Here is a 19,411-nt window from a genome sequence, read left to right as displayed (position 1 = left end):
CAAGGTTGTTTCGCAACAATATATTTTTAATGCTTCGATGCAAGCACAGATTATTGCAAAGAATTATTTTCACATAAATTTTGATGCTTCTCGTTACTTTTTAGCCTTCAATCGCCTATTATTCAGTTTTCGTATGAAAATTTATTTCGTTCCAAGAGTCTGCTTAATCTATTCGTCTATTAATAAAATTGTCTGGTATTTATGCAACGCAAACAAGAAACAGACTTTCGATTTTCGTTTGCTAATATACTGAATGAAAGCAAACGTTATTTTTACTTCCATAGCTCGCCTCCTACGCAATTTTATGCGATCGTTTGCCGTCTCTACTCGAGTCTTCGTAAAACTACGCTTCCAAATAAATAAATGGAAGTTACTCTGCATTGATCGCATATGAAATCAGATAATCAAATTGTCGTTCGAAAATTCGATGTAAACTCCTTCTGAATTAATAGCTTACAATTTTCATCTCTGAAAATTGTCCTTGCGTACTTAATCAGACTTCGATCGTCTGATTTTATTTAAATCTTTCGGTAGCTCTACCAAATTTCAAAGTTTCTTTTTCTGCCTACTATTTTAACTCTCGGTCAGAAAACATTTCACAAATTCCTACACTTCTTTCAAACACGCTTGTTGTTTTATTTTTTTTTTCATTTTCCTATCGTTCGTCTTACGTTCAAGTTAGATTCTAAGTTTGCGATTAGGTTTAGAATTTTTCTTAAACATATTTGTTAAACCGAGCCCTTTTATCTAGTTTTCGTAAACTGCGATGTCTCTCGTGTGTACGTGTACTCTGTTCTTCTATTGTTTTCTTCAATACGACGAGTAAAGTCGTTCTATAAAAGAATAGAATAAAAATATGACGGTAAGTACAACCGATGACTGTACTCGCTTGTTGCATAACAGAAAAACAAAGGATATTCTTATTCTAGATATATCTATAGACGAATACTTAAACATCGTAATAAAGTATCCACACATTTATAACCACAAATAAAACACACTGGTAAATGAAATGCTATCCTAGCATCGTTTGCATAGCAACATTGTCTTTCTAGGTAAAAATACTTCAATACGTACTTCAAACTGTTCGAGGTATGCGACTCGTCTTTTTGCATTTTGGCATAGCGAGCTCGTGCCGTGATAGATTCGTCATTTAAACGCGAAGAGTTAAGCTCATGCGACGCGAACCGATGGGAAAATATGAATAAAAATAAATTTTCCGATGTACGCGCTATTATTCGTATTCAAACGTAGGAAATAAATGTCGTAAAACTTTATATCGACGATTGCACGTGTACGACTATATAAAAGTGGGTAGCCATTGTTTCCACCTTCGATGCGCGCAAGAGTTGGCTGCAGTATCAAACTCGACGAAATAATGCTCGATGACAAATGTAAAATAATGCTAAGCGAAAATAAACAAATAATGATAATGGACTTTGGCAAACGAGACTCGTTTAAAATTGCATTCGATAAATATTCATTCACTTTTACATAGATTTTACGCGAACAATATTGAGATAACGTTTTAAGAAAATGAATCTTTCACGTTCCATCGAAATTCGAATAATTTGTACGTATTCGAGCAAGTATACAATATTCTTTACAATTATTACGTATTTGGGTAGATCGATACGAAAACGATTATAGTTTCTTTACATTATTTTCTTTTTACAAAAATCGACAGAAATCTTATTCAAGATGGGTACATTTAACGCATATATTAAACGATTGTATTACACGTTTTGTATCATTGGAAAAATTTACCAACCCAGAAAAGGTGGTGTTTCCCTTGGAAGAAAAGTGTAAAGGCAGCTTAGTTTCTTCGAGGGTGCTCGAAGACAACAAACAATAAATGCGGAAGAAATTTTGCAAGCGGGTTACGGGGAATCGGCGATACATCGGAGTGCATTCAACGAGTCGGTCGTATTTACCGAAGCTGAGGCTACGCCTACCATAAGCGCCCGCCTTAGAATATGGAATGTAAATCCGTAAGGCTTGCGGGAGAACCTAAGCGCCGGCTTCGCTACTCCCACGCGTTTTCGCAATCGCGACGCGTCCTGCTTACGCTATAAAAATTATTGGACAACACGGTATATTAAGGTCTTCGGAGCGAGCAGTCGCGAAATTTCTATTTCCAGAGACAGAATAGAAACAGGGTGAACGATACTACGAGTAACTGGTAAAAAAAAAGAAAATAAACGGAGACCAAGATTTATTCGTAAATAGCGATTAAATTCTTCTATTCGAGACAATACTTATTCGCGAGTAGATATTTATTTTCATTGGGTGTATCGATGGTATATCATCGGTGTGGATGTTTGCTCGGTGTTTTACGTGTAATGTCCGTTATGCTGTAATTGTTGCACGTGATAAATAAAAATTATTGGACAACACGGTACATTAAGATCTTCGGAGCGAGCAGTCGCGAAATTTCTATTTCCAGAGACAGAATAGAAACAGGGTGAACGATACTACGAGTAACTGGTAAAAAAAAAGAAAATAAACAGAGACCAAGATTTATTCGTAAATAGCGATTAAATTCTTCTATTCGAAACAATACTTATTCGCGGGTAGATATTTATTTTCATTGGGTGTATCGATGGTATATCATCGGTGTGGATGTTTGCTCGGTGTTTTACGTGTAATGTCCGTTATGCTGTAATTGTTGCACGTGATAAATAAAAATTATTGGACAACACGGTACATTAAGATCTTCGGAGCGAGCAGTCGCGAAATTTCTATTTACAGAGACAGGATAGAAACAGGGTGAACGATACTACGAGTAACTGGTAAAAAAAAAGAAAATAAACAGAGACAAAGATTTATTCGTAAATAGCGATTAAATTCTTCTATTCGAAACAATACTTATTCGCGGGTAGATATTTATTTTCATTGGGTGTATCGATGGTATATCATCGGTGTGGATGTTTGCTCGGTGTTTTACGTGTAATGTTCGTTATGCTGTAATTGTTGCACGTGATAAACTTTTTGCACGGCGTGTATGATAAAAAAGAGAGCACAAGAAGCGAAGCATTTTTATCACTGTTTTCCATTTTTTACGAGATCGTATTCGATTCGATCGAAACCGGTCTTCGGCCGATTATTTTCAATGTTTTGCATTGTATTTAATGTACACATTTATAAATGTAACCGTTTATGGTACCGGTAATAAATGAACATCAATTCGCTACTTTTTACCAATACGCATTATCTCGATTAATTGTTGATCAATTTTTGTATACGGTAAACGCGTAGGGATTCGCCGAGAAACTTGTTACAAATAATTGGACTTTTGTTAAAGCGACTGCAAACTGCGATGCGATGGTTGCGTCATTTAATAAGAATTAATTACGGTTCAGCGCGGTGAAAGTGCATTTTCAGAAATATGATGAAATCTCGCTATATGTTGCGGCCGTTTACAGTTTACATTACAGTGTACTTGCAGTCTGGACAGCTTGTAAGAGTCACCTGTCTGATACAACTAATAATTATTCCGTTACAACGAAACTCGAACGTTCGAATGATTTATCGATTCTTTCGCATTAAAATCGTTTCGATAACTGCGAAACTACTTGGCTAAAAATACGATTAAGATACCTCCTCGCGCGGGATCGATGTAAAATCGTACCCGAAACGATTACCAAATGGCACCAAGTTCAGAAATTCGCTCGACATCGAAAAAGAACTATCTATTTTGATCGCTGCACTCGTATAAGCGAGCGTGATTTTTCGATCGGACCCGGCTCAACGTATGATACGTTAACCTTGCTTTGTTATTCGGATAGAATAGCGTTTTAGAATGTTAAATAACGAAACACGCGAATTTGCATATCGAACGACCAGGGACAAAGTGTTTCCAATTCCGTTCTAAAATGAATTCTGCGTATTTTCATCGTTCTTTGCGAGTGTCCGCGCTTTGTTTTCTTCCAATGTACAACATCTGGGTAAATAAACGTGGATCTGTCGCAATCCGGAGCATTGTTGTTACACGAGTCTCCGTGTTGTTTACCGTACCGAAGAAAATTTTATCCGTTGTTGGCATTTGTGACGCGTAGTATAGTGTACACGCGGGGCCCTTGAAAAGGTTACATTCTAACGCTTTCGTTGTTATTGGCGCCTAGAGGCGCTCGAGAAAATCGCGATACCGTCGTAAGCCTATAGGTATCGGCGCCTATAGGTATTCGAACGGTGCACCACGTGCGGTAAACGCCTATGCGCGTTCCACGAATATACATGCCCAGCGTACCGAACAGTCTTCCGCACAGAGCGTCGACTATTGCTGCAAGTACGCCGCGTGTAACGCGTGCTTCGCATCGGAGTCTCCCACACCGAAAGCTTTAACAAGCTTAGATGAGAAAACGATTTGCCATCGCGTGCATACGAATATCGATGCACCTAACAGTAATCGTTGCAACGAATTTCCACTTCTCCGCGAAAATTTACCTTTTACTTATCTACATTACACCCGATCGTATCGAATCGCTGCTGAAATTCTACCAGATGTACCATTTCGTAAATCTCTTTCTCTCTAGATTGTCGTTTGTCAATTATTGTTAATTATTGTTCGAACTCGTGGTCCTGGTTTTTCGAAAGTGATCCACTTTCTTCTCCCGAGTAATACACGTTTCCGTGGAAAAATAATTTATAAAATAATCCGATCGTTTTGGCAACAACGGATACATTCTTTACGTAATATCAGATTATTTACGAAGAAGCGAAGATGTCCACTGATAAAATGCATTCGCGACAGTGTACAGTTTACGAGTCTCAAATGGGCAATAAAATGACAAACAACTGCCAACAAATTGTACGAAAACTTTATTTAACGCGTTATTTAAAAATTAGCGATCAGAGTGTTCCGAACGATTTCTCCTTTCGAGTGCAATTTTTGCGATGGTATTGCAACGACGGAGAAAATGCATTCAGTTTAGAAAATGATACGTAGACACTTTCGAAAACGACACGTTAAGATGACTTATTGTTTGGCAAAGATTACCAAAATAAAGAAGAGGAATAATTCGGTTCCGCATTGCATCGTGATGACGTTCGATAGTTTAAGCCAATGATTGTTGATTCGTTGATTCGGGGAAATAAAGTTTATTTACCAAACAAACCAACAATAGATATTACGAAAGGTTAGAGCTACTGCAGAATAATTGGCTAAAGAACGCGAAACATTGTGTATTAAAAAATCTCTATAATTTAGTTGTATCAACAAATTCCTCAACAGATGTTTTTGTAACGTTTGTGCCAATATATTATAGTAACTCGACTGCAAGAGTATAATTATTCGTCGACTCGTATTATTCGATTGTTTGAAATTTTTACTTCAACGTTTTGCAAAGTTTCTTAGCCAAGAGATCGAAATTTTCAAGGAAATGTTTTTCGAAAATTTTCCTATAGGAAATTTTTTTTTCCATCTCAAACGAATAGAAATTCTTGATAGGAATACCGATAACACAAAAAGTTAAGCAAATTTCGTTTCTAAAATAAATTTCGTTCGTGACGAAAAATTATAATTTAATGCGATAATCGAAACGGTTGGAACAATAGCACGATAAAGAAGAACGGACAAAGCGCATGCTGAAATCATCACTTGGTCCGAAGAGAATAATACAATAGTTTACCGGTGATCATGTATGGCATTTATTCCGTATTGCTTTTCAAAACCCGAAGCGACGATCGCTGTGGGAATATATTGCACGAAAATCAAAAGAATACATTTATACGTGGCAAAAGAATTAGAGAACAGGTGGTAACCGATCTCGTTGCACGATAACCCACGATAAGATCTCGTGCATCGATGACGGCGATAGATAAACTTACACGCGCATCTATTCTCTTTTTTTTTTTTCAAGTGTTTAATATATTTGAATAAAAAACGAGAAAAATGTTTCCCAAACGTATGCAAATTTTAACACGGTTCGAGGAGAATATTTCTTACCGATTGTTAATTATATGCAGACTACACTTATTATAAATTTTCATAATCGCCGTATGATAATCGTGTAAAAAGCATGCGAACAAGTTGGAGAAATGTATTTAAAATTAGCGGAAAAACAATCCAACGTCGGTGAGTATGTGGGAACCGATTTCGTCGTACGATAACGCACGATAAGATCTCCTACGTAAGGAATGAGTGTAGAATATCATAATGAATTATCGTAGGAAACTTTTCCACAGTCTTTCTTTTCCCCCAGTATTTGCATCGGAATTTTTCTATACTCTTAAACGTCGAACCATTTTTTTTTTCTTTGTAAAAAATAGAACTCCAAAACGAACAATACGCGTACGAAAACGACGAGCATTATCGATCCTTGTTGCGGGTCCTTATCGAAAACAATATTAATCTACAAGAAGATCTAAATTAAATTAAATTCACTTTTTTGTCTTCTTCGATACCAGCCACGATATTTTTATTTCGCGATTATAATTTTTACTTAAATTAAATGGATTTTGGCACGAATAGAAATATCGTGCATAAATACTGATCGTATCGATGTATGTACATTAATTTCAAATATTAGACTTATCTTTCTCTGTAAGTATTGTGACAACAAATTTCTATCGATCTTCGCTTTATTTGTTACATTTTTATATATAATTTAGATTATTAAATTTGTGTAGATCGACGTTGCTTTTTATAAGGACACGTGTAACAAGAGTCGGAAAAAGTTAACAATTTGGAATGTCTGTTCGAAACGAATTCATTTTTATTCGACGCACGTGGTACCAAACCGTCGTACGAAAACAACGATTCTAGTTCTCGATTCCAGGATCGGGTGAGTTTTATCGAACCGAAATAAAACTAATCTATTACCGAGAACGTCGTACAGAGAGAAAACAAAAAGACAAATAAAAACAATCTCGATTAAAGACTCGTGGTATCAAAATAGTAATCGGCCATTCAAGTTTGATTTAAAAGGAACGACGTATCACGTGTTCCGACCTAATACAAACAAACAAGCAGACGGACAAAGCAAAAAGTTCGCCGTTCCGTGAAAACTCGTTAACCCCTTAAACGCTGGAATTCGTCAGCGCGAATTTCTTTGCTCGTGTCTTTACACATGGAGAACGGTGTTAAATCACGACTACCAATCGAACGCGAAGAAGTGAGCGCAATCGAGTAAACACGCATACACTGTTGCACGCATGCGCGGGCGTTAAGTGGTTAACCTGCAACTTAACAGTTCCGAGATAGTCGAAACGAACGATATACACGTCCCGGCGACCCGTAACGCGCCAGTTGAATTTGCACCAAGATACCGCGCCGGTTAACGAGTTTTTAATCGTAACGGCGAGGAAACGGTCGAACCGCTACTCTCGTGTCTAACACCAACCTGTCGCTCTTGTCGACGACCGTCAGCGAGGCGAATTCCTGGAGCGGCGGTTCCGCGGAGATCCCCTGTGCTCTCTGCTTCCTGGGCCGCGGTTTCGTCGGCGTCAGGGGTGACTTGAAGGGGAGCACACTGAGGAATTTGTCGAGGTGGCTACGGAGCTCCTGTATCTCGGCGTCGCGACGACAGAGGAGCGCCTCGAGCTCGGCGATCCTCTCGTCTTTCACGCGCAACAACTCCTGCAGTTCTCGAAGGGTACCCATCGTTGTAATCGCGGTCGCTCCGGTGACGTTCGAGATAGCCCTCTGGCTAGCGGCGACCACGGCCACGGCGCCGTGTGTCGGCAGCTGCGAGGCGTCCTCCTCGTCGGCGAGCCGCTGCTGCGTCGACGAGAAGCACAGGGAGTCGAAGCACACGCGCATAGACACGCAGGCGTCGCCGATCGGCACTTTGCACTTGGTACCCTCGTTCATTCAACCCGAACTGAACAGCCGCGAGAAGAAACAGGAGCCGCGACGAGAAGCGCGACCCGGACGGTGCGTCGTCGGCTCGCTCTACTCCACGATTCCGCGCTCTCCAACGGCGGAGGACCAATGTTCTCCACCGTCTCCCATGACGAGCTCCCGATGATTGCAGCCGTCTCGCTTCTTCCCTCTGCGGTTCGGGCTGCCCCTCTCCGTCGTTCTTGTCCGACCCCCTCTACACCGCGCGCCATCACAGACAGCGATCTTCGTCGCTCCCCGACTTTTTCTCGCTGCTTCCCACACCGTCGGTGCTTCCCTCTCGCTCCACGAATTGCCTCTTTCTGGTTCTACATGTCACTGTTGCCGTCCCTCTCCCTCTCTCGATCCCTCTCGGTTTGTTCTCTCTCTCTCTCTTTCTCTCTCCTCGTTCTCAACGTTTCGTCTTTATGCGTTGGAGCGTGTTCTTTTCGTACGTTCCTCTTTACCACCGTCGGTATTCTTTCACGCTCACCGATTTCTTATCTTAGTCGCGTCTCCTGACACTTTCTCCCTCCATAATGTCCTTTCTCTTTCTAGAGTTTGGTGTTTCTCGCTCGGTCGTCTTCTCCCGCTCCTCCGAGACGCACACACGTGGACAATATTCCCGACTAAGTCCGACGCGTCTCGACCAACTTCACTATCGTCGCCGTAACTGTCTCTTTCCCGTCCACCGTGTCGCGCGTCTGCCCCGTTCTTTCGATCCGATGCGATTCGCGATTACAATTTAAATTTTCTTTTCGATTACGCCACACGATTGGCGCGCCATCTGCCTGTTGCCACTCCGACGAAAAGGTCGATGCGAGCGGCTGACTTCTTTATCGGCCGCTTGAATACTTTCCGAGGTAGGAATTCCTACAAAAAATAAGTAAATATTATTCGTCGTGGCCCGCATTCTAAGAGATGGTAAACTTGTTTGAAATTGAAAGTGTGTTGTTTTAAATTCGACAGGCGAGCGAAGTCAATAAATACGTTAACATTAACGGGAGTGTAGTTTTTCATTAGTCTTTTTTCTTTAGTCGTAACACGCATATTTCTGTAAAAGACAATTTTTTATATCAGTATAATGTATCATCGGCGTTAACGGTATTGTTACGAGACATTTTGATACATATTTGAGATTTAATTGCTTCGACTGTATTCCGAGCGGTTGTGTAATTAAATTATCGCAACAGCATTGTCTTTATTTATTTTGGATAAAGGTGAGTAGATTTTTATAGCGCATTACTCGCATATCACGCCACGTCGTGGCTGACTTGAACAAATTTTATAAACCGTGATTCTATCCATGTCGGTAATTCAGTGCAGCCGTCACCGATGCTAATAGCGCGTTCCGAGTCCGATAACAAAGTAATCGAGTGCCGGACAAGATATCACGTTCTTTAACATTTTTATTTCGATACCGTTATAAATTTCTTCGTGTACGAAACATAGTTACCTATCTTTTTAAACGGATTATCGAATAAACAAGATCACTTCGAATCAAATAACTAAAAGTACTCTTTGTGAACGGATTGGCAACGAATTACTAAATATTAACACTTGTCCAGAGCTCGCGCGAAATTGTAAGGTTAGTAATTTCTTTATTACAATTTAAATTTTTATATTTTATCAAGACAGCGTTTGGTAAGAAATATGAGTCCATTGATTAGTGATAGAGAAAGATTGAGTTTTAATAGGCGAAGACACGCGGTACAATTGAAATGGAATTTCATGAGCAGTAATTCTACAAACACACGTGACTTTATCCCGCCATTTATGTGCATCGGATCTCTAGAGATGACGCCACGTGGTTTGCTGACCTTATTGCATTATATTATAGCAGTTATTTCGATTGGACAATTAAAATCATAGGATTTGATAGCACTGTTTTATCAATATAATATTTGAATAGTAAGGAACGCTTGTTTCGTATATATATTGATCGAGCAAACGGAGCTCGGTTGTATTGGGCACGACCGGTCCATAAAATAGATTATGCCACTTGTGAATCTAAGGCGAGGTGGTATTCGCTACGCTTCGTTTTGTATATCGTGTATAATTAAAGCAAAGAATTTTATTCTGTAGTATAGCACTTGGATTAAACAAAATTTCGACTCATTTGTTATTAACAATTTCGTACAAGAACACGTAAAGAGAAAAGAATTTTTTAAAGTGGTTTTCAAATTACCGTCACCTGTACAATTATATCGTAAAATTCGTTTTGTATTCGTAATGATCGACATTCACTACCGGTTATATGCAAGGTGTTCCAGTTCACGTTTCAGTTCTTAGAATAATAATAAAAAGAAGTCTATACAATCCACTTACTCCGTTTGACCTTGTATTCGAGCTAGAGCCAATTTTAGTATTTCAATAGTTCTCGTGTCTAACCGAAGCAATGTAATTGATTCCATTCAGTTATTTACCACCTATCTTGCTAATTGTTTCATAGTACACTATATCAATTTTATATACGAATACACAGACCGTGTATTTTATACGACTGGTATTTTTTTTTAGAAATATTTTTGTCGAACCTTACCCAATTGCTTAGATTCGATATATGTGAATTTAATACAGATACGTTTAATCTTTTACTTTCGTTCGAGTTTGTCTTTTAACAATTCTAGGGACCAACGGGCGAGTCAATACGACTTAAAAATTCAAAGCCTCGGTAAATAATTATCGAATTTGTGCCAATACGACAAAAAAAAAAACACTTGCTTCTTACAATTATACATGAAAGCAACACTTCTTTTATACATAGATAAGTATTACTAGTATCGCAATTTATATCGAAACTAACGCGAAAAATTCGTATATTACATTAACCTCAATCGTGTTTACTTTTCATCCAAACTTCCAATTATTACATAAAAGTGTAACTTAACACGAAAATCACGAAACGAAGATCACAATTTGAAACTACTTAAGATTCTTCTGAAACGAAACAAGATTATCGCTCCGACAGCGGAGCAAGGATTCGTTTAACATTTTCATTTCTGAAAGTTGTCGAAGCAACGTGTCTCGCAAAACCGATCGCGCGGAGAACGTTCATCAAACGTCTCTGATTGGGGCCCTTTAAAATCTCAAGGCCAGCGTTGACCAACCCGAAGAAATTGACCCCCGGCGTGACGCGAGCGCGCGTACATACATATGCAAGGGACAGCAGTTAAATGTATGAAAATAAATTGAAAGACTGGCCTCGGGCGGCCGATCGGGTATTGTCTCTGGCGTCTCGATGACTATATAGTTACCACTATAGAGTTATCCCGAATCGAACGCCTGGAGGGAGTCGGGACTCGTAATAGCCCAGGCTGCTGCTCGGGGAACCGTAATGTCATAATAGAATAGCGATGTTAGTAATACCATCGCGATGCACCGGCGTAGGCAACCGGCCGATTGACTGGTCCGCGCAGCCGGGAGAGGCCCAATTTGCATCGCATTGTGTACTCGTTACGCCTTCATCCGTGCCGGTACGCGTCTACGTGCGCCGGTACGCCGCGCGGCGCAGTCATAGGCGTCGGCGTCGGCGTCGGCCTCGGCCTCGACGTCGGCGTCGGCGCGTACCGAGCACCCCGACGCCAAAACCGCCGCCGTTCCAGCAATCAGCGCCCTGGGAGAACCGTGGAAACCGCGGAAACCCCTAACTCGATTATCGTTTCTGGCATCGTTATCGTTATTAGTCGCTCCATCGCCCGGATAACGCGCACGATAGAGCAACCTCGGTTCTCGATGTTGTTCCCCTTCCGTGCGTGCTTGTCGCGCGTTTTATTCTTTTCTCACCTACCCTACTCTCAACCCCTTTCTTCGTTCGTCGACAGCTTTTTTCATCTTTTACTTTTTACATCTGGATCGTTATCAATGGACAAATGATTTCGAGGTAGGGGTACATTCGTCGGGGTGATTTGTCTTTTGGAGTTACGTTTCTGGGGTTGTTTTTCTTCTTTTTTTTTTAAGATTTTGCCGAGTCGAATGAGAAATTTTGACGGAAATGTTACACAAAGGAACGATATTAGATTGTAAATGCAAGATGGAAGAGGTAAGGTGGGAAAAAGTTTCTTCGCGTTACGATGAAGTAAAATAACACTTTTAAATGTTGAGAGAATTTTTGTTACGCAGTGCTACGTGTAGGTAAAGAAAATATTGGTCCAGTAGGTGTTAAGAGGAATTTGATGTTACGGAGATTCTTACCGATTCTTGTATACGATGTCTGATTTGATTGCGTTTTCTGAATTATACGCGATACAGCTATCCTTTTAAAATATCTTTGAACGAAAATAGACTCTCGAAGAATTCGAGACAGTTAAACTTGGTCGCGCGAGAAGATCAATTATTTACTTCCGAAAGGTGTAAAATGCGTTAAAATGTATCGGGTGAATTTATTGCGATCGAAAATAAACTTTCTCCAACTTTAAACAGGGAAGGTCGTGGTATTTAATTTTTCGAATTCTATATGGAATTTCGTCCATTTTTGACACTTTCTTTTTAACGCGCTTTGGCTCTATTTGCGCGATCGTATCGTTTCGCTTGCCGTTACGGCCCTTTGTCCTAACAAGGTACAATCTGATTATACGCTTTGTCAAAGCTTTAGCACCCGAGAGAGTTGATACCTTCGCATCGGCGCCGAATTACGTGCGACCGAACGATCAATTAAATGCTAATTTCGTTGGCCACGTCTCGAATTGTGTTTTCCTGAAATCTAAGGATTCCCGAGTATCGCACGATCATCGATCGATGAGATTTAGTCTCTTCGTTAACAAAGTTTTGGTCCTGATCAAAATCGTCCCGCGTATTATTTTTATTCGTTTAACGTTAATTTCGTAGATTGTAGTTCCTACCCAATGCGAATCTCGTCATCGAGAAATCAGTCCAAACTGTACGTTTCGAAATATTAAAATAATAACTTCGATCAAACGTTGCGTAAACAGTGCCACTATCGTAAATAGCAACTGGTATTATTGTTTCGTGTTTTGAAAATTCAAACGCGGCGGATACAATACCGATCGCTGGATTACGTATATTCGTGCAAGTATAATACACGTGCCAAGTAAATACGGAAATTGCGCAAACGTTGAAAATTTTCAAGACCGTAAGTGTCATTTTAAACGGAACTGCGATATTTTGTCCTTTGCACACTGCAGCTGGCATTAAGAGGAATTTAACTGTGCGGACAGAAATTTGTGTAATCTTCTCGACGTAAGTTAAATTAATCTTTCGAAATAACGTTTCCTTAATTTTGTAAACAAACCAAAAACCTACGATACTCGCGTTTCCCACGGGTACTTGTAAATGTGCTCTTCCAAGTCCGTTCAATTTTACATAAATTTCTAAAGAGGTTCCGAACTACGGATCGAAAATCTTCCAAGTTGTTCCACTTGTTAAAATAATTGGAGATTCGAAAGAAATATCTGTTCGAGTTCCACGTTTTTGCATTTACGCTCCGACGTGTATTACGTATTCAGAGTGTACCGATCACAACAGTGCATTTATTATTAAACGATCGTATAAAATGATCCCATTCGCGATCGAGGCATCTCGATGCCAATGAGGGAGCATAAAAATGCAGGGAAACATCCTTACGCGCCCCCCTAAAGAAATGACGCTTTGATCCCTCGTTTTCTCTCTCTCGCACCGTTACTCAACCCCCTCCCCCCCTCTCGTCTCAATCATCCCGTTTCACCCCGCAGCGTCCATCACGATCCCTCGATCCGGCCTCTGCTCCGACCGTGCCCCTCAAAATATCAACTAAACGATAACCGTATTTATTATTCATTCGGCCGCTTCGTTCGCTCCTTTCGCGGCTCCAATTTTGCAGAGTAGTTTTTCAAAGAATTTCGTGAGCGTGCCCGTCGCATCGCGAAGAGGATGAAGGACGAAAAGATGGGATCGAGAGAGGGTAAAATGTTTCTCGCGTGCACCGAGTCGGCACGCGGCACAAAACGCGTCGTATAGAGGCAAATAAGTAAAACGGTTTACGGTTGTTCGAGAGTTCTCCGCGCCGGAGGAACAAAGTGCACGCATTTCTGCGATGAAAATGCAAGAATAGAAATTTGTCGACGCGTCGACGGAACGCGGATATTTTTTCCGAGAGGAATCGAAGCGCACCGCTCGAAGCAATTATCGACTCGTTCGCTCGAGGGTGGGTTTTCGTTCGAACGTTCCGAAACAAGTGTTATCTTTGTGAATTTATACCGGAAATTGAATTCGAACGATCGGTTTGAAATTTGTCGTGCGCGTTTATCGATCGTTCGAGAATAGTTACGAATTTTCTTGCATCGATATCGTCGATCGTTTTCCAGAGAACCGATATTGGACAAGTGCGTTTCGAAAGTATTCGATTCTCTAACGGGAGTGATTCTCGGTTAACGAGCTGGTTGAAAAGCTACTTTTCTTTTAATCCAGGTTAGAAAATGTGGCGATACAGAGTAATTGTTCAAGTATCGATTACGATACGTTAGGTTCGCAAAATATTCCCTGGATTAACCGCGGTAACCCAACAGTTAAGGAACAACGAGACGGAGCCACGTTTCCTAATATTTTCGGGGCAAACAATTTTTCAACGCATTCCGTGTCCCTCCAGACACGTCAATCTGTGTCAGGAAGTTCATACCAGAGTTCTTTGTGCTTTTTCTCTAATTCCACCCTTCCCGTGCTCTCATTTCCTGCACCCTCCGAATGCCAAGACGCCAGCGTTGATCCTCTTCCCGTCTCGCGTTCCCTCTGTGTCCAAGTCCCCGAGGATGAAGGGATCGGAGAAGAAAGAGATATGGATTGACACTCGAATTCCTTCGGTAAAGGATCCGCCATTCGTCCGGTCATTTTTCTTATCCGGCGCGGATCCGAGTCGCAGCCTAACAAACTAGGTTCATCAAATTCGACACCGATCGTCCATTCACGGCCGCTTGATTCCTCTTTCCGGATCACGGCCACCGTGAAAGGGGATTTAAAAGGCATCCTCGCGAATTCGTGGATCTTTTCAATAATTCCAAGACCCTGCTCGCAAGGATCGTTCTAATTGGCTAGACGGAAGCTCGATGTTTCGACGAAAGTTGTGTCGCGAGATAGATTGATCGGGAACTCGTAAATATGGTGTCAAATGTAATTAAAATATCGATTCGTATCTGAAAAATTGTTTCCTCGTTTCGTCGAATGAAATCGATTAATTTTTCTACGCATTGCGATACATACCGTCACGATCGATACAATCAATGACGGGGAAAATTTTGCGCGAAAAAAATTGTCTACTCCTCGTAGACAAATAATAATTTGGTGATTTTGCTCGAGAAGACGAGGATAATCTTTGAGCTTAATTTTTATTTCTACCGTCGTTCGACCGAAAAGGTTAACTTCGGCGTAACTCGATATTTCAAGAAGTTAATATTTTTCGTCCAAGTAGCAGGATTATAGCGAGCATGCTACGAAAAAGAGAAAAAACAGCCACGGGACGAAGGAGTGTGCAAAGAACGTCGGGTTCTCCTTCGAGCTGACAACTTCCTCGGATGTTTGATACGGTGACACGAGAAACGCCGCGCTAAATCATCTATCGCCCCCAAATTCACCCTTGTAGCACCAGCGGGAACCTTAAGTCTCGAGCTGTCTGTCCGACGTCACTCAGAAATTGTTCTACCGGGTTACGAACCGCCCCTACGTGGCTTTTCACCCTTAAAACAGCGTGTTTACAACTAATCGTTTCACAAGGGCAATTTATTAAAAAGACGCTGTCTCTGTTGAGAATCTGGCCTCGTTTGCTCCTTCGATTTTGCTCCAAGTTACATTGTATCGGATAGAGGGATCGATAGTAAATTTTTACGAACGAATATCTTTTTTCAGCAATGTTTCGAATTGTCCGATTTGTGGTTTCAGAGAAATTACCTATTTATAGGATATTCGGTAAAATATTTGTTCACCGGTATTAAAGTTTGTTCGAAGAGCACGCGACTCTAAGGTACGAGGATATTTCTCAAAATCGAATCGGATCTCTGAACGAGAATGTAAAATTGAAATCTAATAAACGTTAAACACAATCACGGGGTTCCAAACCGTATTTTTCCGTGAATAAAATTTCCTCGAAACTGTTCTCAATTACCGATACTTTCCTTCCTTACGAGTACGAAAGTAAAAACAATAATTTGGTGCTTGATTACGACCACCCTTTCCTTCGTCGGACCGCGCAAACGCACGGCAAAAGTGGTAAAATACCGCTGTAAAAAAAAGAAAAAAAAACAATTTCCTTATCGTCTCAAATACGAGGTCCGACGCATCTGTGTTGCAACCCCAAGTAACCAAGCGCATCCACCACGATAGCGCCTTATCGCGAGCAATCTGTCACTGGCGGAGGCAAACGAGGGAGTCCAGGAAAAAAAACATAAACAACGGGGGGAAAAAAAAAGAAAAAAAAGAAAGGGAGAAAGGAGAAGATATAAATTCCCACGATTTCGCTGTCGCGAATAAACCGCGGGACAAAGAAGTTCAGCGCAGAAGTGGATGGTAAAAAGGTTGACCCAACATAAGGGATTATTGCCCCCGAGTCGAAGTTGAAGGCGCGTGGAGAGCGGGTGGGTGGCGGGGGGCGGGGGGACGAAGAAAATAAAAGGAAGGAGCAACAAAGCAGTCGAAGCTGGAAGTCGATCCGGCGCGTTTCAGGAAAGAATTCCCAGCCCCTCGCCCTTCGACGTGGAAGCTTCCAGCACCCCGACACTGCCGACACAACCACGAACCACCACCACCATCACCACCACCACCACCACCACCATCACCATCACCGCCAGCACCAGCACCAGCACCACCACCACCACCCACCTTCTCTGCCCTTCTTCGCTCTCTTTCTCCCCGCCATTCCCCTTGCTCTTCCATACCGGAGGCTGGCTGACGTTCCCGCAGGAGGAACATGGCTCCCAGGCAGGAACCATCCTTCCAGCCGCCCCCGCTCAACCCCCAACTCGTCCCGTTTTCTCCGACACCCCCACCCACGGCGCCTGGTTGGCCCCTCGTTGCATTTTAAATCAAAGCCCCGGAGGTAACGCAATCACCAGGCATCACGACGCTTCCACAATTTTCTACTTTAAGCTACTTTATGTATTAGTACCCCTCCCGCGGCCGTACGTCTATCTTTCTCTATCGTTGGTGCTCGTTCTCCGTTACTCTCACGGTTCCCTCTTCGACGATCCGCAGTAACCCCCTCCTGTCCCCCCCGCGGCCACCCTGTCCGTTCATCTGGTCCGCTCGTTTCCTACTGGCAGCCAAGGCGAGCAGCCACCGCTGCTACATTAGCCATCCCCCGCCAGCACCGGGTTCGACTCAGTCTTTTACACTCCGACGGATCCTCTCGCACCCCCGTACGATGCCCCGCGAACCCTCTCCTCACCGCCCCCGCATCGTCTCCCGACTGCGGCGTAACGAGGTTATTTTATTAAACAACCTCCGCCGGGTCCCCGCGTCCCTCGAATTCTAGGTGAACCGGTTGGTAACCGTAGACCGCGCGGGGTACCCGGGAACGAGAGGGTAGGAGCAACGGGGTACAACGGGGAGGGGAGCAACCTCGACGACGGTGCACCCGGTACCCTGCCACTTCCGCACGTGGCGGAATCGTTTTAGCTCGACGCCGGCTCGGATCCGCCCGCGTGGAAGACGATCGACCGATGGCTGAGAACGTCTCGCTGGACGTCTTTCAGCCAAGACGGATGATATCGGGGTTAAGTATTTAATAACGCGGCGATTCGTGCGGGGAATAACAGGATCGCGCAACCGACCAACCGACCAACGAATTTAACGAGACCGTCGCGCGGTGGAAGAACCCTGATGCGGGCGAGACCTGAATCGGAAATCTGAACACTCCGGCCCGTTATCGGGAGCGCTCATCGCCGCGACACTGGACACTTTGTCCTCCCGTGTTATCCGTTAGGATATCTCGATCGTCGACCACGCTACCATTTCCCGGAAATCACCGACGTTCTCGGGAAACGTTCGCTCGGAGCGACGAGGTTTACAAGAGTGTTCGTTATTATCGCTCCGGAGAGCGAAACCTCTCAGAGATCGAGGGAACGATCTATCGAGCTATCTCTCGGAGATTCCCACATTCGTTTAGACGCGTAGAGCGAAGATGGAAAGACTATTGCGTTTTGCGATTGTACGGGGACTTTATCCAGCGAATTCATCGGTAAAGATTATTAGCATTCGAAACAATAGAGAATAACTCGGTTGGTTTTTTCTTTATCGAGAAATTTTTGGGCAAATATCACGTATTTTGTGGATTTTGTATTTGTCATTCTAAGCGATAATAATAAAATTTAAGCTTGATAAACTATTGTATCGGTTGATTTTTTTGAAACTTATCTTTATAAAGATACGTGAAAACAGTTGAAGTATCGTTAGACGATTCATTATTCCAAGTAAATTCTTTGTCGTATACTGTTCGAAGCAATTACGGAAAACATTGGAATTATGAAATGTTGTTTATTCGGTGTAATAATGTTTCTATCGGACGATTCGTATAACACGTTGGAGCTTTCGGTGGATTGAATACCTTACTAAGCGACGAAGTCACTTTAGTGTCCGATACGCTGATTATTATGGACAGTATAGCTTTGGAAATTTGCGCAAGGCAAGTGAAACGTTTACCTGAAGCGTTAGGGTGAGTTCGAAGTTCTGGACCGAGTCAAAGTTGTACCCGTGTCGTTGTTCGTTGAGATAATAGAATAATGAATCGTAAAACAAACAATACGGAAACTTACGAATGTAGGCAGAGTGCTTGAAAATGTCGAAGCACTTTCCATCAGCGAACAAGTCGATTCGTAAGATAAGAATAACGCCGATGTTGAAATAATAGCCTTAAAAACGTAAAGTCTTTAAACGAGTACGAAACGGTACGATGAAACCTTTTAATTTCTACCTAGAAACGTTGAAAATTTGAAAAGTTGGATTTTACAAAAATGCAGTCGAAACGAATATTACAACGAATCAAGATAAACCGTAAAATATATTATATCGCATCATTGGATAATTACGAAATAAAATTTCATTCTAGTTACTTTATCATTATCATTTATCAAAGTCTCTTACGTTCCCTCGTTGTTACTTACAATTGTTATTAAAAGTTAACAAAGTTCCGAAGTCGTTCGTTGATATTTCAATTCCTCTTTGTATAACGGTCTCGTTACAGTCGATATATTTCTCCAGAGAGAATAATTTCGTTATTATCGATTTAGATTCCTTCAGGGAGGAACGATTCGAGAATTCGTGTAAGAGAAAATCATGTCGTAAATATCATGGACAAATTGGAGGTGGTTAACTGGATATTTTCAGTTGGGGCTATATCGAATAGGGTGGACAGGGGATGAGATTCTCGACTATATGGTTGCACGCGGTATAGGTATACTGTGTGTGGCACGTACATAGTTCGCAAGCATGGCGTGGTGTAATCTAGTCACCGCGAAACACGATTATTCTCCTAACTCGGTGTCTAGGTCTTTCTGTCTCCCTTTCCCTTTCCCGATTTCTTCCTCCTACGTTCTTCAATTGCTTCCACCGAGTTTCAGTTTCGCTGCTTCCAACAATAAATACTTCTGCGCCGCATCCACCCTTATTTCC

The 19,411-nt window shown here is 42.0% G+C and overlaps 1 protein-coding gene across 1 annotated transcript in view; it reads right to left on the bottom strand.

The window, feature by feature from the left end:
• For (cGMP-dependent protein kinase for) overlaps nt 1-7,951 on the bottom strand; it is an 83,194-nt gene extending 75,243 nt beyond the window's left edge. Inside the window, exon 1 of the mRNA XM_076312519.1 lies at nt 7,344-7,951. Coding sequence (XP_076168634.1) covers nt 7,344-7,813 — 470 coding nt within the window. The 5' untranslated portion in view covers nt 7,814-7,951. The remainder of the gene's footprint in view (nt 1-7,343) is intronic.
• Nucleotides 7,952-19,411: the final 11,460 nt, after the last annotated feature.

The sequence above is a fragment of the Ptiloglossa arizonensis genome, chromosome 5 (genome assembly GCF_051014685.1).
Source record: "Ptiloglossa arizonensis isolate GNS036 chromosome 5, iyPtiAriz1_principal, whole genome shotgun sequence".
Classification (NCBI taxonomy): Eukaryota; Metazoa; Arthropoda; class Insecta; order Hymenoptera; family Colletidae; genus Ptiloglossa; species Ptiloglossa arizonensis.
The sequence above is the reverse complement of the archived record's forward strand: the minus strand, read 5'-3'. Positions and strand labels throughout refer to the sequence as shown.